This window comes from Labeo rohita, chromosome 18 (genome assembly GCF_022985175.1).
Source record: "Labeo rohita strain BAU-BD-2019 chromosome 18, IGBB_LRoh.1.0, whole genome shotgun sequence".
In the NCBI taxonomy this organism is placed as follows: domain Eukaryota; kingdom Metazoa; phylum Chordata; class Actinopteri; order Cypriniformes; family Cyprinidae; genus Labeo; species Labeo rohita.
This window is the reverse complement of record NC_066886.1, coordinates 21,779,092-21,802,645: the sequence shown is the minus strand read 5'-3', so window position 1 is coordinate 21,802,645 and position 23,554 is coordinate 21,779,092. Positions and strand designations below refer to the sequence as shown.

General features: G+C 36.9%; 2 protein-coding genes across 2 annotated transcripts in view; both read right to left on the bottom strand.

The window, feature by feature from the left end:
- The window catches only part of dhx36 (DEAH (Asp-Glu-Ala-His) box polypeptide 36), a 43,797-nt gene extending 39,356 nt beyond the window's left edge, over positions 1-4,441 (bottom strand). The window contains exons 1-6 of the mRNA XM_051135092.1: positions 4,042-4,441; positions 3,450-3,589; positions 3,098-3,332; positions 2,977-3,015; positions 2,611-2,781; positions 2,076-2,155 (exon numbers count right to left, since the gene is read on the bottom strand). Of these exons, the coding sequence (XP_050991049.1) occupies positions 2,076-2,155; positions 2,611-2,781; positions 2,977-3,015; positions 3,098-3,332; positions 3,450-3,589; positions 4,042-4,314 (938 nt within the window). The 5' untranslated portion in view covers positions 4,315-4,441. The remainder of the gene's footprint in view (positions 1-2,075; positions 2,156-2,610; positions 2,782-2,976; positions 3,016-3,097; positions 3,333-3,449; positions 3,590-4,041) is intronic.
- A 4,246-nt stretch (positions 4,442-8,687) lies between these two features.
- On the bottom strand, positions 8,688-23,353 carry LOC127180818 (probable G-protein coupled receptor 149). Its single transcript, XM_051135124.1, has 4 exons — positions 22,134-23,353; positions 21,116-21,299; positions 20,401-20,840; positions 8,688-11,963 (listed from the first exon to the last, which is right to left on the bottom strand). The coding sequence occupies exons 1-4, from the start codon at positions 23,070-23,072 to the stop codon at positions 11,355-11,357; spliced, it is 2,172 nt and encodes a 723-aa protein (XP_050991081.1). The 5' UTR covers positions 23,073-23,353; the 3' UTR covers positions 8,688-11,354.
- Between the last annotated feature and the right edge of the window lie 201 nt (positions 23,354-23,554).

Here is a 23,554-nt window from a genome sequence, read left to right as displayed (position 1 = left end):
TTTTAACAAGGTCCTGGATCATGTCAGTCTGATTTTAACAGTTCTAACAACACATTTCGGCTCAGAACATTTCACAACCTTGTTGTTGGACCCAACAGCAAACCTGCGAGTGCTGTGACTCATTTCACAAGCGAAGAGTACAGTCAATCAATATACAGTGTTTACAAAGACTTCTTAAAGGTACAGTAGATAAATAAGAATTTTCTTTAATAAATAATATAAATATTCTTTTCTACTTTTCTGAAAGGGCTTAACGGTTTACTGCTGTTTATTCAATCATTAATCAAGCCAGTGTCTAAACGATCAATTTCACACAGTTCCTGTTAATAGAAAGAAGTCTCTCTTTTATCTATATTGTGATTATTTTATATGCAGATAAAGAGAAGTCAATTTAAAATTAGCACAATTCTATCATTGATTTGATTTCTGCATTTTGCCCAAAAGTCTTATTGTAATCAATGACACAGTTTACACTGCTCGCTGCTTTATTGTTTTCATTGTGTTTGTTATGATGAAAATATTCATAAGATTGCAGAAATCACGCTGCAATAAGGAGATGCATTGTGTGCTCTGTAGACATGACTGTTTTTGGCTACAATGCAGCAATGCAACCTTTGTTGCAACTGGCATAGCTCTAAATATAATTCTATAATTAGATTGTTTTTGATGCCTTAAACATTTACTAATATTATAAAATACAATAAAGGAAATACAATAAACTTACAGTACTGCTTAAAAGTTTATGATTTGACCTCTTTAAAGAAACAAAAAGAAAACAAAAACAAACAAAATAAAATTCTATCCATTGTACATCAATTTATGAATTAAATATCTTCCACTCTTCTAAACATCATCTTATAAAACACACAGTGGGTCTTATTCACCAAGTATACGTACGCACAAATTTGTGCGTGAAAGCGGTGTAAGAACGTTTTTACAAACAAATCATGATTCACTAAAAGTTTCGTATAAAAAAAATCATCTATATATAGTCTACATATAATGTTTGTTTCATCTTAAGATAATGGTTTTATATTATATATGATTATATGTAATTACAATAAAGTTTACATTTCACCTTAAAATTATTTCATCATATATAGCGAAAGAGTAAGAAAAGTTGAGTTGGACTATAGTTCGAGCTGCAAAGTTTCTCTGGATGACAGCGCACATACAGCCCGGCTAATGAAAGGTCTGTCAAATGGATCTGTATAAAAGGTGTTTTATTGCGTATGAACTGATTTTGTGCAGTGTGCACTTGGCATTGCTCAAAGATGTGGCGAGAGCGTTTCCGGAGACAGCGTCATATGTGGTTGCATTGCGTGGAGTTTCTTTGACGTGAGTGATGAAAGGCTGTAAAGAAAGCTTTTATATGGAGATGGTCTGGGCATGTTTAATGCAAATGACTAAGATCGTGCACGCGGCAGCTTATTTGAATACTCCAAATTCACTAACATCAGAACTAGGATAAGACCAAATTCATGTGTCTACGCTAAGTGTTGTGAATTAGGCGGAGAGTTTTCGTGAGATGTTTGAGTGTGTGCACAAATTTGAATAATCTACGCAATTGTTAGTAAATGAGACCCAGTGTTTTCAGTAGAACTGCATAAAACCCATTCTTGTTCAGTTTATCAAAATGCCTCAGTCTAGGCCAGAACGTTCTGTCTGTGAGAGACTGTAAGTTTCACCCTGAATGTTTAAAACATTCCATGCACCCTGGATCTACATTCTACTACAGCATTGTCATACAAAACACAATCCACAGAATAATTTCAAATCCAACAGTTCAACAATTTAAATTAAAGTGTGATCTTATTAAACTGAAAAGCAAAACTTTTTTCTCTTTATAGACCCTAAGGCAAAACTAGATAAAAAACTCTGAGTGTACAAACCATAAATTAGTTTGGTTTCTGACCAGCAGAGAGAGAAAACTTTCTGAAAAACGAAATTATACTTGTGGAAATAATCTTACCACCTCTCTGTTGGAATCTAACTACAAAAGAATAGCTTCCTTAGAACCAGGATGATGATAACAATATTAAGAATGAAAGAACTCGCAGATCTGATTCACCCACCTCTGTAGACGGATCTGATACCCACAGGATTTCCCCTCTCCCACCGATTCTGCCCGTTCTGCAGCCACCCTCTCTGCAACCTAAGCACAAGTACATACTCTTCACCTTACACTGTTTAAAAAAAAAAAAAAAAGATTCCTTTGTAGGAACACAGATAATACTATCTTTACTTTAAGTTCTCCTCTAGGGGAAAGAAAAGGTTTTTATTTCAAATAAATGTTGTTCTTTTAAACATTAAATTAACCAAAGAATCTAAAGAAAAAAAAAAAAAAATCCACAATTTTCACAAAAATAGGAATCAGTACAACTGTTTTTAACATTTATAAGAAGAAATGTTTCCATATTAGAAGGATTTCTGAAGCATCATATGACACTGACTGAAGGCTAGAGTAATGCCTGCTTTGCCATCACAGGAATAAATCACATTCTTAAATATATTAACATTTCAAACAATTAAAATAATTTAAAAAACAACAATATTACTGTTTTAACTCTACTTTTGATCAAATATATGCAGTCAGTATCTTGTACTTACAGATATGGCGCTGATACGCCGTGGCTGTGTGCAAACCACCCTGCAGAGAGAGCCCATGCCCCTCTCGATGAAGTCATCAAGGATGAACTGAGTGACCTGGGTGGTCTTCCCACAGCCAGTCTCTCCACTGATTACCAGTACCTGGTTAGCACTGATTAGCCTAACCAGCTTCTACAAAAAGGCAAAAAAAAAAAAAAAAAAAAAAAAAAGGACCATGAGAGAACTAAAAACTGTAACTTCCACTAAGTAATCGGATAACTGTTTTTTCACACTAAAACTAAAGACTAAAAGACACGCAAACCTACTGTCCATACACATACAGATACTGTATATGCACAAACAGCAATCACAAAATATGGGAATTACCTCTCTCATTTCATAGGAAGGCAGCTTCTCTCTAAATTTCTGAAAAAGAAAATGCCACAATAAAGCAGAGCCATAGGCAAAAGCGTTTAGGTTCAGTTAAATATTTTTCTGTCTGTCTCACCAGCATATCAAGGTAACTAGCATTATCTTTTTTCTTCTGCTGATCTTTCTTGAGCTTCTCATCCAGGGAGGGTATCCGTACAACATCTTGGAATAAGTATTCCAGGTCAGTGTCATTAACGTCCTCTTTTACACTTGCTACCAACTCATCCTCATTCTCCGGTTTCTCTGCTTTAGGCTCAATTTTTGGCACTTTTATGTTCTGAAGTTCTGGAGGATCATCTCCATCAAAGTAACTGAAAGGCAGACACAATTCTGTTAAGTTTGAAAAACGCAGTTTTATAATTATTTTATATATCCGTGATTTCCATGACTATGTGAACCCTGATGATTGTACAATATTGCATTTGCACCTGTGGCCACTGGGCTCCTCCTTCACCCTCCAACTCTGAGATGTGGAGGGGTGGGCATCTCTGCTTGCATCTCTCTGGACAGAGTTTAGCAGCTCAGTAATGTGTTGCTCTCGTTGTTCATCCATCTGAACAACAGCCCTCTGAAATCACACAACCATTCTCAGACTTCTTAAGATTTCATGATCTTAAAAATCATTTTGATCTAAAGGCTTATGCTTAAACACTTGAAATCAGTTTTGTAAACGTAGGAATTGTGCTCAGGAAAGAATTTCTTACAAAACTGTACTACTTGCTACTTCTTAAAGTGACTTTGACTGATGGTACAGTATACAAGACCTCCTTCAGTAATGTTAATCTCATGAGGTTAAATACTTATTATTATTATTATTATTTAAATTCAGAAATGTTGTGTACATCTTGTTTGCTATGGACAAAAATGTATTGCAAATATCTATTATGTCAGCCACTGACTTATGTAGTCGTAGCTTTCTTACAGCAGTCTTACAGAACACATTACCAGGTAACGTTACTGTAATTCAACTATATTGCATAAAAAAAGAATCAATCATCTTTGTAACCGCCTCCTACTCACAGATTTCCTCTCTGTCTCAGCTCTTTTAATTCCTCCCCTTTTGGCATACCACAGTCCTATTTCTCGACCCTTCAAATGGGGTGGATGTTTGCCTCTTCCTCCTCCTCTTCGTCCCTCTCCATGTCCCTGTTCTTCTTTTGAGTCCAATTCGGAGCTCCTCGTGTATCCTCCACCTCCACTGGATCCAGCCCCTCCACCCCACCTGGAACCTCCATCTCCGAACCGCCGACCCCCTCCTCTCCGACCGCGTCCATTACCATACCCATAATTCATGCCGCTGGACTGATAAAGCAACAACGATACAATTAACCAGAGCCGCAGCTGTAGTTCTCAAATATCTGTACTGTCGCACATATATGACGAACAGGTTATAGCTGAGGCGACTACTAATGACGCCTTTTAGTGTACGATTGGTGCTGGCTGCGCATGCGCTGTAATGCAAAATTCTAAGTAGTCACTTGTTTTTGTCGATGTGATTTCAATTACTCCAGCATCATTACTTCAGTCACATGATCCTTCAGAATTCATTCTAATATTCAGAATTGCTACCGATTATTATTAGTGTTATTATTATGTATAGATTTTTTTCAGGTTTCTTTAATGAATAGAAAGCTCAGAAGAACAGCATTTATCTGAAATAGAAATCTTTTTTATAAAAGAATAAATGTTTATCATCACCTTTGATCAATTTAAAGCATCCTTGCTAAATAAAAGTATTAATTTATATAACCCCCTTCATCAAAGAATCCAGAAAAAAAGTACTGTTTTAAATATTGATGATAATAATAATAATAATAATACATGTTTATTGAACAGCAAATCAGCATATTACAATGATTTCTGAAGGATCATGTGACACTGAAGACTGGATGCTGAAAATTTAGCTTTGATCACAGGAATAAATTACTTTTAAAAATATTTTCAAATAGGAAGCAGTTATTTTAAATAGTAAAAATATTTCACAATAATACTGCTTTTGCTGTATTTTGGAGAAAATAAACGCAGGCTTGGTGAGATTCTGGCCGGCAGAAAAGTGGCCATAACTAGCCAACATATTTTAAATAGGACATCAAAGGTCGTCATTTTGTTTTGGAAGACCAGTGGCTGCACTCACCCATGTAAGTGACTTTAGAGACTGAATGCATTATCTAAGAATATCACATTAACATACATCCTTGAAATATTTCCTTTATTTTATACCACTATCAACTGGAATATATATGGAATATAATATATATAGGTGTATGTGTGTATTTGTGTATTTATGTATGTATATATGTATATCTGGGGAAACAAAACTCTCTCTCTTTTTTTTTTATTGTTATTTTTTTTACTATTTATTTTATTTTATTTTATTTCTCTGAAGAAAAGAAAAGGCTTTCGAACACAGAAACCAGCAGAGTGTCATGGTGAATCCTTTTATTGTTCTTAATAAAATCCTTTTATTGTCTTAATTATCTTTTATTGACATTAAATACTGATTGTGTAATCGTAAAGATACATCTCTAGTCAAAGTCTAAGAGAAGTTGTCTCCTGTTTTCCTGCTGTAAAAAAAGAAAAAGAAAGAAAGAAAGAAAGAAAGAAAGAAAGAAAGAAAAAAAAAAAAAGAACTGTGTTTACTGCTATTAAGCGTCAAACATGCAACTGTCCTAATGCTTATTCTCTAATTGGCCTATGCATTGTCACTGTTGTCTTGTTTTAAGGCAGCTGAGTAGAGGCAGGGATTAACAGGGAGGTGTAACAGCAACTGTTTTAACAGAAAGCAGGGAGATAATTAGAACCCTGTGGCGTTGTGATTGGAGAACAGCATGGGGAAGGTGCGGAGGACTTATCCTGCGGAAGCTTCCAGACCCTGCCATGAAATATGTATTAGATCTTTACCATCACAGTAAGTCCTCATTTTTTAATGAAGCTACACCTACCATTCTTTCTCTTCTGCTCTCTTTTTTTGCTTTGCCCGGAGATTCTACCACAAACATACTCACACCTTTTACCTGAATTGTAGTTTTAAGAAAATGTGTAAACTTTCACCAAGTAAAAATAGCATTGATTATCTGTTTGAAACTCCAAGCCCCCCACATTGTCCACAGTATTATTCAAATTAATCTGTATATTCATTATAAAAACTCCCATGACATTTTAAGATTTTATGAACAGCCTAAAACACTAGCATGGCTCCTCACAAGCTTAGGCTTTGTTTTTAGATGGTGTCTTTGCTACCCTTACATAAATAAACCATGGTTTTTTTATAGTAAAAGCACAGTAACCATGTTTTTTGGCCTATTGATTACCTTCGGTATAACCACATTTTTTCTATAAATACCTATGTTATACTTATAACTATGTTAATTACCATGGTAATTAACATAGTTATAAGTTATAAACTATAGTAACCATGATTTCTTGGTTTGATCTGTAGCAAAACAATGGTTAATTTCCATAGGGGTATACCAGCTAGACCTCCCTAGTCATCCAACTTCACAACAAATATTATCTAAAGATCACCCAAAATATTGCATGTAGAACTGCTAGAATGTGTTTAGAGTGATAAAATCGGCCTTTTAAAGGAACATGTCATCACATTTTCAAATGCGTGTTGAAGTCTGTGAAAGTTTTATTCCCGGTCCAATTCAATCTAGTCCAAACTTGCAAAAAAGATTTACAAGGTGGCTAACTAGCTTTACACTCCACCTACAGACCAACGGTAGTACTCTGAAGCTGAAGTCTTTACATTATTAAGCAGATAAGGGAGTTGAGGGTCTCTGACATTAATGTCTTTGGCAGGATGTGACAGGCTGTGAAGAGTGTGTGTGTGTGTCATGTATATTCACATGTCTGTCAGTAAAGGTGTTATTTTAGGATATATGTGGTACAGAAGCAGGAAGTAATAAGAACTTGTGACTTGCCATCCCATACGTCAACAATCCTATTAACAAATGAAAAGTACTGTTTTTTTTTCTGTCCATCTCTTACTCCTTTCATTTTTCTTTTGTGTCTTTACCTTTTTAATAAACACGCCCTTTCCCTCAGTCAGCATGACAGGTTGTTCCACAAAATCTTTTTTATTATTAACTTCTTGTTCTTACTTTTACTCTTTAAATCATCACCTCTGTCACTCTCTGCTAATTTAACACCCCTATTTTCAGTAGCCTGTCACTCTTTCTCTCACCACACAAAATCTCCCGATAGCTTTCTATGTAACTCACAGTTAATTGCTTTAAAACACAATCTGAATGTCAGGCACTTGTAAAAAACTTGCCTTGTTTTTGAGAGGGAGGAGGAACTGTGTCAGACTTCAAAATGGCAGTAGCTAAAGATGAAACACAAATGGAGGAAAGAAAGCTTGTATTTCAATAGAGCAGCTCTGATGAGTGACTCCCATCAGCCCATAGTCCGTCCAATGCTTTGTGGCTGCAGAAAGTGGGGGGTGCATATTTCTGAAAGTTTTAGAGAGTCCTGTAGATAATAAAGGTACTTGTAAGAGTTGAATCTTAATGTCAAAGATTCTAAAAATTCTAAAATTCAAAACAATTAAATAGGGAAGACCAGTGCTAGCTGTCACAAATTGTATAAATATTTCTCAAAATTTAGTTATTTATTGTCTAATTAAGACAAAAGACAAAATCTGAGAATATTTAATAATTCCAATTACTAAAATGATCAAGAAAAAAAAAATAGCAGTAGAACTTACCCTTGAAAAAGAAGTACACTTTATCATGCTTTTAAAAAGAAGAACTTATTATGAAAATAATATAATTATATTATAGAATATTCTTAAGTGCACACTGAATGTAATGTTTTTCATGCACTTCATTGTATGTTAATTGCAATTAAATTAAGATGAATTTAGTTTAAATGCAATTGGCCAATTTTCATGCTTTCTGACCCAAGTAGGACTTACATATTTCTTTATATGTAATTTCATAATTAATTTTCTTGGTTAAAGGAGCATAAATTAAAATATACTTTAATGACTTTTCTGTTGAAACTTGTATGTCATGTATTTAAAAATACTTGTAATTACACATTTGTAATTTGCAATTTAGTATAAAGTTGCAATTTAGTATATTTAAAATATATGTATAACTTTATATGTATAACTGAAATGCCAAATAGCATGCTACAATTATTTTGATCAACACATCTAAATAGGTGTACTTTAGAAAGCATGACTAAATGGACTTACAAAGTTTACTTTTTAAAGAAATAGTCATGAAAGTGTGCTTTCTTTAAACACACTTACATTACATTTTATTAATATTATATAATCTGTGAGTACAGTTTTTTTAAAATACACTTTTAAGACTGAAAGTACAACACATTTATTACAATTAAACTGACCTTTTTTTGTTTTGTTTTGTTTTTTTTAAAAAGAGAGAATGATTGAAAACCTTTTTAATTACTAAGATATTGTGACAACTAGCCCCCTACACTAAGCAAATAGTCAATTATTTTACTATAGTATGGAGACATAAAAACAAACAATAAAATAATAATAAAAATCTTAAATACATCAAGTACCTAGACATGGGTATTTCTGTCTCATTTGGAGATGTGGATAATTTATATGGAGACCATGAGAGTTACTTCAATGAAGAGCTGTAGCATACAAATGGGAATAAACCCATCTACACTCTTGAATGAGGCTATTTTCTGTAAATAAATCTTTAATGAGAACACTGGATAGATGAAAATATTTTGTAGCATTATGCCTCAGCTATTTTGCTGCTTGACATCACAAGGCTAAGACAAATCTACTATTCTAAATATACAACACATATATATTTAAAAACAAAACAAAAAAAAAACATTGATTTTGACAAAAAATAACAAGAAATTATATCTACAGTGAATAATTTGATTTTTTTGAGTTATTAGAGCTACATGAGCCTCCGTGAATGGCCTTTGCATTTAATTTTCACATTTTTAAATAGTAGTTTCACATACTGATACGGCAGAGCTCAAATGAAAAGCAGCATAATCATGCCTTCATTTTACTGGGATCCACTGAATCATCCATGAATGGTCCATTTGAGAGCTGAATATATGCCAGTATTAAATGCAAGCGAGTGGCCAGGGTCACGTTTCTGATTGCAAAAGCAGTGCGCTGAAAATTCCTAAGTGGCTCAAAAATGAGCACATTTGCACACACATTAACACCTAAAATAGACTCATGCATCAGGCTCACGTCTACATTTGTTGAATGTTCCATTGACAGAATTTCTTTTGCTTTTTCTCAGCAGTCATTTAGGGAATGCATATAAAGCAGAATGTAAGTTCAGGGCTTTTTACAACAAAAAACATGTACAAATACCCACATAAAGAAGCAAGCATACATACAGCTATCAGTATTTACATATTCATACATACTAGGATTGCAATTAAAGGAATATTCTGGGGTTAATGCAAGCAATCAACAGTATTTGTGGCATGACGTGACATGCTGAATGATTTACACTTTTTAAAAAGAAAAATAGTCAAGGTTACTGTGAGGCACTTGCAATGGAAGTGAATAAAGACACAAAAATGTGAATGTTCCAATATTACAAAAGCACTAAGCTCAAAGTATACTTCACTTTTTATGCATACGCGAGGGACAGCGTACACTGCGTGTCATGCACATTTTGTCATCAGAATAGTACACGCACCAACCGATTTTTGTAACTGCACATACTTTGTACATGTGCATTGAATTAGTTTTGCCGTAATCAGTTCCACAAGGTGGCAACACCATTGTTTCAACTTAGAAAATGAAACTATAGAGACAGAACAACAAAAAATAGCGACAACAACAGATGATCACACTGACAAGCACTTGTGAGCGAGAGGGTATGAGACAGTTCAGTTTTGGTTTAAAAGAGTTTTTAATATTTGTTATTGGTCATAACTTACAGGGAAAAATAGAGCAAACACTGGACATGGATGAAGCTTTCTAGAGTGCATGTGTCGACCACCTGCATTTGCACACAACATCAAATGAAGTATACTTTGAAAGGCTATGTGTTCAACAGTACGCATTCGCTAGCATACGCATACAAAAACAAAGTATACTTTGGGCTTTACAGTACATTAACATTTCTTTTCAACTTACATTAACTTTTCTTTTCAACTTGTGTATTCTTTGAGCTGTTATGTTGTTTTTGTCATTTTAGGGTTTTAGGTGTTACATTTTCACTGCAGCAAAATTTACACAAAAGAGATTTGTCTGTGTTTTTATCACACTGCTTAATTTGCTCTTTGAAATCATAATACATATTGTGTTTTAGGTTGCATATTTTAACATTCACTTCTTTTTTTTAAAAGTCTCTCTGTAATTCAGATTTTGGCTTTTTTAAAAAAAACAAAAAAACAAAAAAAACATTATGCCATAAGTGCAACCCAGAACATCCTTTAAACAGTCACACACACACACACTAGACAACTCAGTGTGAGAATACACCTTGACTGTTACGCACAGCAACATAATTTAAAAAAACAAAGCATAATGAATTGTGATGCAAACATTTGAAATGTTTTTTTTTATATGCCATATAGTTTCTGCCTGAGCTAGAATACTAAAAAGTATTTATTTTAGCTTTTTCTTGCACACATGCCTTTGCAATCCTATTCTTTGTCTGTCTCACCACAACCGCACATATGTGCAACGGTATTTACCCTTCTCAATTCAACTCTCTCCTCAAGGTTTTCTGTCTATGCACTTACATTTGCATTTAATAAAAGACAGAACATCTGAGTTGAGCGAGTTAAGTCTGTTCCTAACCTTTATTTCAGCATATACGTCACTTTCATCCACTCAAGGACTTCAGCCTTATTCTCCAGTGCTTCATTCAAACCAAGACATCTCCACTTCTAAGCATCCGAGAGTCACCATTACTGTTGTAACCCCATGATCTATCATTCTTGAGGCTTGAAATCAAGGACAGATCAGAACAAACCAACTCTGTCTCATCTTTAGAGCAAATAAATCACTCCCCCTTCCAAACCTCCTCTTCCTTATAACATACCTTGAATTTTAATTCTAAAGGAATTAACAACATCTTATCATGCTTCCTGCATATTTTTATCCCACAGTTGCTTACTAAAGCAAACAGTTTGGCAGACAAATGACTCTCTTGTGATTTTCACATTGTGACATCTGATCTTGCTGCTAACACTAGTTGTGCTTAGATGATAATATTTTTAGGTCTGGGTGCTTTAATCTACCATGAACTTGCAACTCTATGAGCCTTCATAACTATATCTCATCCAAACCTTCTCTACTTCTTCCTTAGGATTTCTCAGCCCACTGGCATAGCCTGGTGTTTCTGGTTATTTCAGTTTCCCTGATCACCTGCCTGCCTCCTATAGGCTTCATTAAGCAGCTGTATCTCTTCCTGGTAACCTCCAGCCTCCTGGTGTTGTCTCCGGCTGTTTTGTCTATGCGCTTCCACTGTATCCGGAATGTGGATGTTAATGTTGTCCGTATCTGGATTACTCGTGGGGATCAACAGCGAGTACGAGGCTGTTTCTCCTAGATCACATGAGACAAAGCGGTTCTCACGACGAGAGTAGCGTAGTGAGGGTGAACGTGCATGTGTGGATGACTGGCTGATGTTGGAGACAATAGACACGCTGTCCATGGCCTCCTCGTTGTCGCAGATCTCCAAAACCTCCAGGTGGATTTTTACATTGGTGTCTGCGACTCCACCCCGTACTCCAACTCCACCACCCCCATTGCTAGAGTTGTGCTCTTCAGCACTAGGTTCATGACCCACTGATTTGGAGCGGTACACCTCAACTTTCTTTGCGTTGTTAGGAGAGATCCTTAAACCATCGCTGCTGACTTCATAGGTGGAGAGGGACAGTGTTTTGCCCGTGGGGGCATGGAGGGAAACTGTGCCCTGGAAGGCACATAATGGAATGGCCAACCCAGCCGTGGATCTCTGTTCGGAAATATAAAGACAAAGAGACATGCTGTCAAGTCAAGAGTAAAGGAGTGTGATACACATAAAGACACACACATTGGGTTTCCATGTTTTATGGAGACAGTCCATAGGTGTAATGGTTTTTATAATGTACAAACTGCATTTTCTGTCGCCTGACCCTAACCCTAAACATAAACCTACCACTCACAGGAAACGTTCTGCATTTTTAGATTTTCAAAAAACTTCATTGTGTATGATTTATAAGCTTGTTTCCTCATTGAGACCAGAAAATGTCCCCAAAAGGGTTTTGGATATTACATTTTGTCTCCATAATCCACACACACACACACACACACAACAATGGAAACTTAAGTTTAAAGAGCTGGTCATATGGTATTTTAAAGTGTCCTAATATTGTGTCGGAGTCTCCTACAAAGGTCAGAAAACATTGTAATTTTCTCAGAATATACATTTATACATAGAGTAATTTCTCAATGATTTAGAAATGATTCATACAATCAATTCTGAGTGTAAGGTCTGCAATCCCATCCCATCCATAAGCCTACTCTGCTCTGATTGGTCAGCTTGCCAAGCCTGTTGTGATTGTTACAGTGAGGAGTACTTGAGCAAGTTAGTAAGCGCTGCCATCAGTGTTGCCAAATCCGCGGTTGTTTTTGATGTCCGCAGGTTAAAGCAACCTCAATAATTTCATATTTAGGCCCTGGAATGCGAAATTATTAGGGGAATCCCGACAAAAAATGTGTATTTTACACCCTGGAACGTGATTTTATTTGGCAGACCCCCCTTCGAAACCTAACTGGGCTAGTTTAGGGCTAGTTTTGAGTAGCAATTGGGCAGGTTTTGTTGTGAAAACCTGGCAATCCTGGCTACCATTATGATGAAATAACACAGTTTGTGAACCGAAATATGTCTACATTCTTTATTATTACACGAAGCAATACAACGACAAGTCTACATTAATCAACACATTCTTAGGAAATAGTGGCTTCACAGCGAATTATCAGAAATATTTCAGTAAGACAGTATTATTGTTTACCTGGAAACCTAAAACTGCACTAGGTATATATCACATATTAGCACAAACAACTTACTATTTTGAGCACTCAATTGAAAATGTACACATAGCGTATCAATCGTATTTACAGGTTGTGGTTCGGAGATGCCTGTTAGTCCAAATAAAGAAGATTAGAAGCCAACAAAGATAAAAGCCAAGATTAGAGAAGCAGTCCTTGGTAAATGACTAGCACAACAAAAGGTTTGAGCTTTCAGCAATGAAAACAAAACAAGCTTGCTCTGACAGCGCAGAACACTGCATCTTCTCAACATGATGTAAACACACTAACTAGCGGAAGTGTTTGTGGGCAGGTCAGAGTGTGTGTATTCTGCGGGCAGGCGGGGCTTATGCTAATATGTTACCTAGTGATGTATATCGGTAACAGGAAGAAGATTCAAAAATATAATGACTGGTTAAGGCAGCTCCGAGTTGACTCTTTCTTTTGAGATACAATTTCTTTGTTGATCATGCACTTTTTTGATTAACAACTTTGCAGACTGTTTACATTGAAGGATAGCTATGTTACAAACCGCAAAAAAAGATAATTTTCGAAAACACATATGACCTGCTCTTTAAATGCTGCTTTAAAATTTTAAATAATGAAATACGTACTGAGAATTAAAAAAGCCAAAGTTACATCTTACAGGGATACAGTCATCAATTTAATGAATGGTGAAGAAAATCAAGCTTACTCTGAATACTCAAAAAATTATGTGACAATGGTCAGTAGAAACCAAAATCATCAACCCACAAAGAGCTGGACAAAATCACACCGAAAATCAAAGTAATAATAATGATAAATTACAAGCTAATCGAATATCCATAAATGTCATCAAAGCAACTCACAATGTAAGTCAGCAGTGTGTATGGCCTTCATGTGCCTATTTGCACTCCCAACAATGTCTAGGCATGCTCCTGATGAGATGGCAAAAGTAGTCCTAGGGGATCACCTGCCAGACCTGTATCAGGGCATCAGTGAGCTCCTGAAGAGTCTAAGGTGGTACTGCTTCGGATGCTACAATACAGAAAGTTTCAGAGGTTCCCAATTGGATTTAGGTCTGGGGAACGTGAGGGCCAGTCAATGGTGCCTTCATCATCCAGAAACTGCCTACACACACTGGGCACTTGAGGCTGGGCATTGTCACACACCAGGGAGAAACAAAGGGCCCAGAGGGTCTATGCAACCCTCCAAGGATATTCCTCACCAGATTATCACTGACCCCTGCCAAAACATACTATCATACTAGATGATGTTGCAGGCAGCATAACTTTTCCTTTGGCATCTCCAGACTCCGTCACATCTGTCACATGCTCAGTGTGAACCTACTCTCACCCGTGAAGGGAACAGGGTGCCAAAGGTGGACCTGCCAATTCTGGCCAATGCCAGTTGAGCTGCATGACCCTGGGCACAGGTCCCACAAAGGATTGTGGGCCCTCATGCCACCCTCATAAAGTCTGTTTCTGACAGTTTTGTCAGAAACATGCACACCAGTAGCCTGCTGTATATCATTTTTGAGGGCTCTGATAGTGCTCCTCTTGTTCCTTGTTGCACAAAGGAGCAGATACTCGTCCTGTTTTGATGAAACCCCTCCTCCCAAAATACGAAACATGCTTTGATTGGTTAGCTGGCCCAGTGTGTTGTGATTGGTGAACTGCTTAAAGTGTGTTCTGGAAATGTCACAACCTTTTCCATAACCACAATTTTCATCTGCTCACCTGTAAATATTAACAATGGTTTCAATTTTGGCTTACCAATTCAAGCCCGATTCAGACCCTGAGAATGTTTACGAATAAGAGAACCCTGCAGAACCACTGCAAGCACAAATGACAGGGTTATGGAACCGGGGTGAAAGAACAGCATCTCTGTGCCATTGCAACAACACGCTACTAAAGCAGCTCTTCTTCTTTTCAACCAGGCCCCGCACATGGGTGATTATTTAAATGAGTGACATTGTGACTTCACAATGTCCAGAAGAAGCGTGCTGTAGTCTGAAAGAGCGTTTTCTGTTAAAAGTGTTTTCTGTTAAAGAAGAAATCTCCTTTTAGATTTGACTATGAACTTTGTTTCCTTGCAGATCTTTGCCTAAGGCACAAAGCAAGCCAGGACTGCCACTGGTGCCTTCCTCAAAAACTTTCCCTAGCCTCCCTTGGTGCATTATGCCCCTGGTTATAATATTATGAATACATTTCTATAATGCAAATGCTGTATGTGAAAACAAATATGTGAACTGTGCCAGCTACGTAACTACCAATTATATTAACATTCTTTCATCATTAAATGGGGTTGTAGTTTATAAAAAATGGCAAAGCATTTTATTAATGTGGTCTAGTGCAATGATGCTTAATGATTATGAAATTTAGCCTCACAGGATGATACTATGCTGGAAATGGAGACATTATTCAAATAATTTTGAAGGATCAAAGCTCTAAATTACACACAAAGTCAATGACATTATAAAAAGAAGTCAGATAAATGTGATTACTTTCACCAGATGTTTTCTGTGAGTTAATGAGCCCTGTGTACATATCATTCCTATTAAGAACAAAAGCTCTGGTCAAATTATGACAAGATCCATAAACACCCGTGGCTCCATTGTGCCATCTTTCCCCCATCAGCAACTTTAGTCATATACAATAAAGTCACACTACAGCGAAATTCAGTTTAGTGGCGTTGTCATTATCATTGATATGCTCCTTTCACGATAAAGAGAGACAGTCGGCATGGAGCCTGTGCGTAATAGATTGAAATGTCACGCTTGACTGAGGACTGTGAATAATTCAAGCATTTTGATCTGATTTCATTTGACCATTCAGCACAGCAGCCAGAGATAAGGATCTCTCCCTACCTTCTTTCATTTTTTCTCTCTCGTTACATTAGAAAGGCTGAGGAATGAGATGTCAACAATATGATGTCTGCCTCCAGCAGGCTTTGCCCAAAATACAGCACATCATTCAAATGAAATAATGCTCATCAGAGGTTGTAGAGACCACGTGACTGGGGAAAGGGTATGACTTGCATGAGAGTTCACCCACTGGATGAGTTAGAGGCGCTGGGGCGATGAAGGATAATAACCACATCAGAGTCGAGGCAGGAAAGCAGACAGAGAAAATGGCAAATGCAAACAAGGCCCAGGCTTTTTATGATGTTTATGATTGTGTGTGTGAGTGGCCTAGTTTCCCATAATTCCCCTGCGAGTTGGTCTATGAGAAGTGTTGATGCAGATGCTCAATCACATGAATCCTCCTTCGCACCTACGTAAAAATGACAGATTTCTATTTACAGAACAACTCATTTTAATCTTACACAAATGACCTTTTGCAAGCACACTTGACCTGAGTTCTCAATATACTCAGAATTACTAATCTGCCCCAGGTTAATCGGTGCCAGCTCTGACCTCTCCTCCTACTCTGGGTCATTGCCACCGGAGGATCTGAAATTTAATCTAGGGTTCCTGCTTTCAGTGGCAGATACACAGTGGCAGTCATAGTCTTCTGTGCTGCAGCAGCCCAGCAGGGTTTACAAGTCACAAGAGAGTATTTCATAAACCTGCTGTTTTGGCACCAACCATGCTAAGAGTTTAAAGTAACCCAACTGTATTTTTCTCTTTGCAACTCCCAATTACCCACTGTTTCAAAGTGATGGCTTGCAGCAGAGCCCACTGTAGCGGGGCACGAGGAGGAACTGCCTTTGTTGTCATAAGTCCTATGTTCCTCAAAGCAAAATGTCTTTTAAAAGAAAAACAAAAAAGTGTTTTCATCTCTACCAAATGGTACCAAAAGAGGGGAAGAAAACATAGACCACTAAAGAAATATCAGTTTTATGTGTTTAAATGGGTCATATAATGAAACAAAGTTTCTCTGATCTTTTAAAATAAATTTGTTCTATGTGCTAAAAAAAATTATAGTAAGTTGGATGGACGAATGGATACATTGGACTTTAATGACATTGCATTCTAAATACATAGACCTTTATACAGAGTTGGTCCCCCTTTTCGCAAAGATGACATCCTATCATAGTACCACACTTTAATTCAGAACAACACATTTTTGTTTTTTTTCCACAAATATTTGTAAATGCAGACTGCATGACTATGTGCTTAATTTTGTACATTTGTGGCAATAGGTCTGATTGAAACACCTGAATTCAGTTCAGTGTTTTTCATACTAGTTCAATGAATCATAAACAATTAGTGGACTTGTATAATAACTTAGGACAGTAAAGAGACCATTCTACTGACTTATAGAAACACCAGAAGAATGAAGCCTAAGCTCCCTGCTCATCTGTGTGAACATGCCATAGACCTGCTGCAGGGAGGCATGAAGACTGCAGATGTGACCAGAGCAATAAACTGCAATGTCCGTAATGTAAGATACCTAAGACAGTGCTACAGGTAGGACAGCTAATCTGTCCTTGCAAAAGCAAACCACATGTAGCTCTATGTCCCCCAAGGCGTGTTCCAAAACTTGCAAAAGCATCGGTGGAAGAGTGAGGCAACATCTCACAGCAAGAACTGGCAAATCTGGTGCATGCTATGATGACGAGATTCACTGTAGTAGCTGGTGGACACAAAAGATTGTTTTTTTTTATTTTTTCTTATTTTTGTTGAGTTAATAATACAACTCAACCAAGAAACAGTTGAAATCTTGTTTTAGCTTGTTACTACTTACAGTTAGAGCAGAGATGCCCGATCCTGTTCCTGGAGATCTACCTTTCTGCAAATTTCTCTGATCAAATACATCTAAACCAGCTCATTAAGATCTTCAGATAGGTTTGTTGTGAGCAAGGCTATAATGAACTAGGCTATATATATATATATATTTTTTTAAATTGCATTACTTTTCACATATTTTAGCTTTATTCTATAGTGATTGTCCGTTCTCTTGGTCTACTGAGTTCCTGGTTCTGTGATAAGTATTTTTAATATTGTAAGGTTAGGTTTAGGCTAGGGGTAGGTGTAGACGTTAATAAAGCCTCAAACCACATTAATATCACGCTGGAAACACAATCTGATAGGTTGCATTTTTCGCTGTCGAGAGGAGGCTGTCCTCCTTAAAATGTGCAGCACAGAGTGCTATAATGGGATTATAATTTTCAGGAACTGAGTTAAACAAAAATTGTACATTTTTCCGTAAGTCCAGCATCCCTAGTAAGGCCCTAGGAAGAGGTCCTGCAATTGGGGTCAAAATAAGTGTTTCGACAGCATGGCAGCAACGCTCTACTACAACTCTTCCTCTTCTGTAAAGCAGCCCAACATGTTCCCAACCACTTTGTTGTGTGTTCCTGGGGGCAATGTTTATGTAAATTTCAGATTTTGTGATGTCATCAGCCCAGAAAGTAGCTCAACCAGTCCCAACTTAACTTAATGAATGCTATTGGGATGTGAAGAAACAGCATAAAAGAAAATGTTTATGAACCAAATCACCTACCCTGCCTTTAAATACTTGAATTAATTCAGTCATACAATATTATTGTAAAAAATGAGTGCATAGTTAAGTTTATAGTTGGTGCAATACAAGTTATATGGATTGTTAGCCTACAACTGTGAATCATGTTGAAAAATGCATTTAGGTGGAAAAATTAGTTTAAATATGAGTGTGCCTGCAAGGTGCCCCCAAGGCTAATACATTGATCAAAATGATGTTAGTGGAGGAAGGAGTTAGATCAACGGCATCATATTCCACTATTCACAATCTATATACCTTACTTTAATTCAGTTATTAAATAAACCGTCCTTGTCTATTTAAATTTACAATAGAATTGACCCAATACTGAAACAGTGAACTGGATGTGTGAATGGTGAGACCAAGCCTGAACAAGCCAGCAAAGCAATTCTTAGCAAAACAGCAGTCAATCATGTCAATGTGTCTGACTAAGAGCCTCTGCAGTGTCTCTACAGTGTGCATTGTGTTCCTGACACAATACATTCAATATGGAAATACACAGAAATGGCTTGCTTGTTTGTTTGTTGAAAATAATCTACATAATAATTTGTCCAGTTGGAGGGATTTTCTACACATGAACACTATTGTAATGTTAATTGTGAATGGCTTATTTTTTGCATGCCTCATTATAATTGGATACATCTGTTTTGGAAAGCATGAGGCCATTTATTTCTGTTAAACTCATCAGCTCCATTAACAACTCAACATGAATAATCCTTTCACTTCCAACACAGTCCATCTCCTGCAGAGCAGTGTGTATCTAAGCTTCATGATTTATCCTTGTAAACATTAAATAAATCTAGCAATATAGCCAATACAGCTGTCTAGAAGTGATTCACATGTTTAATAATAACCATTTAAGGTTGCTGTGGTGGTGAATATCTAGTTTAATGTTATCTGAACAATCCAAACATTTATTTTTTGTTAAGTATACTACAAATACATTAACATATTTATGTGCTCAATCAAAATACCCTGCAATTAAACTTTTGGTGTACTAAACTGGTATACTTAAAGTCTGCTAAATTGGAACAACTAATCTTGTGCTTAACACACTTTAATTGTGCGGAAGTATATCGAAGTCCAACTAAAGATATACTTATGTATATTTGATGTGCTAAAGTGGAACTATTGCAAGTATACTTCAGGTACACTTTAAATATCTTGCATTTAAAGACTGATATTATAGAGTAATCATACAATCCTTATTAACAGTGATATTAAAACATATTTTAGGCATACTATTAAGAAATGTGCATTGTGCAATAAAGAAATACTCCAAATAAAGTCTAATTATAATTTATATCAGTAAGTCTTAAGTAACATATCAATAAATATGTTAATGGATCTGAAGTATTCTTAGTATGAAATAAATGCATTTTAAATAAATTATGGCACAGGTGTTTTTTTTTTTTTTTTACTAGGGTAGTACTGAGTGCACCAGTGCTGCATTGGGAGAAAAGTTCTTGCAAAGAAAGTCTGATAAATTCATTATAATGTGTTGTCTTTGTTAGACTATCTACTTAAAATTGTGATGAAACATAAGTAGAGACAGATCTTTTCTTCAATATTATGATGTACATCTGACTGTGAGAAATTATCTCAAATGAAACAAAATGTTGTACAGGGTTGTTGATTAGAGATGTAGATTTTATATTTGTGTTACACTCAAAAATAAATGCATAGATACGTCAACATACATATATACTATATATATATATATATATATATATATATATGTAAGTTAAAATAGTAAGTGTAAGAGCATTAACAATTAATTGTATTTAGATTAGAAAATTCGGATATCAGTAATGAAGAAAATGGAAAAGAAACATTTTTTATAATCTTACTCATAATCAATATTCTCATGCAATATTACTTAGAAAAGTATTCAAAGTAACTCCATCCCTTATTTTTGTTAAATGAGTGTCATCTTACCTGTCTGGGTGTCCTTTCTGATTTACTCCTGCACCACTCCCAGTCAGTCAGCTCGATTTTACGACACTCCTCATGTGACAGCCTCCTCTCGGGACCATCGAACACAGACGAATTGTCAAGGTGAAGATCCTCATGATCGCAAGTTGAAACTTGAGGTGAGACACTGCACAGTCCGTCCCTTTCTGTGGAGCTCTGAGGCTGGCTGGCTGCTCTCTCTTCAAGCAGCAGCTCACTGTGGAGGGAGCTGTCCTCCGCTGCTGTGGTGCTGAACTTACCGATCTGACCGCTGTCCAGCACCGCCACTCTGCTCTCAGAGAGATCACAGCTGTATAAACTGTTAAAAGAGGGTTTCTCAATGGATGGAGACTTGACATGGGAGATCTTGTAAATGCCATAGCCTTGTTGAAATGAGAGGTTGAATTCAAATCTCCTTTTCTTTGCTGCAAAGAACACATGAATGATAATGTGGCAATGTGAAAAGCTATTTTGATTCTGTTTCTCACACACACACACACACACACACATATATATATATATATATATATATATATATATATATATATATATAAGATATATTTAAGATACTGTATATATCAAAATACACCATTTATACAACCTAATACATTATTACATTGATTGTTTAAAACAAATCTACATGTTCTTTCTATAAACTTATAAAAAATTGTTTAAAAATGGGGCTTATTAGTGTACCAACCGTTGGAAAGCTCGGATCCTAAACCTTGACGGCAGTTGATAAAGCAGCCGCATGGCAGATGGATCCAGCGCTCGGAAAGCACGAACACAGGGGTGACCGCCGCAGAAAGCAAGGTCAGGAAAAAACAGAGAGTCTCCAAGGACGAGCTGTGCATGTGAACAGCATGACTCACCAGGATTTGGGTCTGCAAGGGCAATGTTTGCCAGTGAAAATATAGGTGAATCATTGATCATTTCAGGATGTTTAAACAGACCAAATAATAATAAAAATAATAACAAAACAAAACAAAAAAAGACAAAAAAAGAAACATTTACATTGACAGGTTATATTAAAAGGTCAGTCTATATCAATGCCTTTAGGCCTTTCCTGATGTCAAACAGAAAATATATTTATATACAGTTGAACAAGACAATTTAGAGTGGTGCAAGGTTTTTGTTACAAATTGTAAATAAAGTACTTTCTGTGGTTTCTCAGAGTCTCAAACTAGCGAAACCCATATGAAAACCTCAAGGCTCTTTTTCAAAAAGGCCAGTTTCAGATGAACTTACATCATGGAGTTTTCTCCACTTTTCACACAATAATCAACAATCAGAACATTAAACTATAGCATGCATTATGAATATACAAAAAAGCCATATTTATTCTAAGCTATTTTGTGAGGTAAATGGGACAAATTTATTTTCATCTTTTTGTTAAGTGTGAAATTTAAAATAGTTATATAGTAAAAGTTTGAGTAGTTTATGCAGGCATTAAATTAGTAAATTAATATATGAAATTATTTTACTTGACTACTATTGAGATGCCATGTGTCAGACCCAATACTGAACAACACTGTGTGAATATCAATAAAATCAGTATTGTCCAGCACTGGTTATATCGGTCATTCTATAGTATGAGGAATCCAAAATGAGGCCTCAAGTACCTTTTCATTTTGAAAGTGTAAAATAAATCACAATTCAGTGTAACAATTAAATGATTATTAAATGAAAAGTCTGAACATTGCTTTTATAGATCTCACCATCATTGGCATCCACAGAATAATTCGCGCCATGGCCAGAATCATCGAGAAGCGCTTCTGAGAGAAAAACACGCGGGAATGTCGTACACTTTGAGCTTCATCTTTCTGAAAATTACCAGTTGCTGGTGAGTATGAGAAGGAATATGTATCCGTTTTGTTCTTAAAACTGCCACTGTTTGAGATGAATTTATTGTAAGCTCCCAAACTTTTCTCCAAGCTATCCCGTGACAGAGAGGGGATCTCACACAGCGGCGCAGACCCGGCAATTTCAAAATAGCTCGGGTAAAATGTTCTCAGGGCCTCCTTGGAGCACATGAGCTGGTAGATGAGAGGAACCGAGCAAACTACCAGCCCGCAGAAACACAGTGAGTAAACAGCGAACAGAAGTAGCACGTACAGGCTGTCGTTCTCCGGGAGACAGCCGAGAGAAGTGGGGGTGAAGCGACCCCAGCCACACACAGGCAAGACGCTGACCGCGAGACTCACCATCCACACCGCCACCACCGCCACAAATACCCCGAGAGATCGGTTAGCCGTCTGATACACTCCAAAGCGTTTTGTCACGTAAAAAGTGTAGGCAACTATGAGACAGGCTTTCATATTACTTGACAACCCTTGGAAAACATACAGGAGTCCGGAAAGAGTGCACATTGCGCCCGACCGGTTCGCGTCTCCGCTCCTCCATTGCAAGATCATGAAGAGCGTGAGCGGCACGACGCTGATCAGGTCGTCTATAGATAAAGAAGCCACTATCAGACAGAGGGAAGACTTACTTCTCATCCTGAGCAGCGACATAAGCGAGTACAAACCTCCCAAGCTAGTGACAGCAGCGATGGCGAAGGATAAACCAAAGAGAAGCTGCCAGTTGCCCTCAACCGCGTCCACGTCCTCATACTGGTTGGTTTTATTGGACAAAGGTGAGGCATGTGTCGCCGACATTTTCCTTCAGTCTAACTTTCCCGACTTCACGCGTCTCATTCCCTCTCAGAGAATCCGGTGATCAGACCGAGCGCATGGAAGTTTCCTCCAGCTACAGCGCGCCACGGAGTGATTATAGTTCCCCATCCGCTAATCTTTGTGCACTTATGTCAAGCAAATGTAGTGCATAATATAACCATTTTCCGTTCAAACTGCTACTGGTGGCATTGTGATTTCTTCTCCAGGCATGTGTGGATAGATGTGTCGCGCGCACTTAGGTTGAGCGTGGCTCGTGCAGCACATCTCTTCAGTATGAATGAGCTCTCAGATAGGAGATGTTAGTAGAGGGGTGGAGCCACCGTCCTTCATCTGTCACTGCTGGACGAGGAACGTGCGCTTTGTGTAAAAGACTAACATTGTGTGTTACATTTGTTAGGCACTAGAATAAATTATTATAGGCTAGTATTGCAGCGCAAATTATTTGCATCATAAATAGGCTACGT

What these genes read in the sequence shown, in the direction of transcription:
- LOC127180818 (XM_051135124.1), bottom strand. Translation starts at nt 23,072, where the DNA reads ATGTCGGCGACACATGCCTCACCTTTGTCCAATAAAACCAACCAGTAT. An exon ending in AGGATCCGAGCTTTCCAACG is followed by an intron (nt 20,841 to 21,115) that starts GTTGGTACACTA and finishes TGTTCTTTGCAG; the next exon opens with CAAAGAAAAGGAGATTTGAA. An exon ending in CAGAAAGGACACCCAGACAG is followed by an intron (nt 11,964 to 20,400) that starts GTAAGATGACAC and finishes ATTTCCGAACAG; the next exon opens with AGATCCACGGCTGGGTTGGC.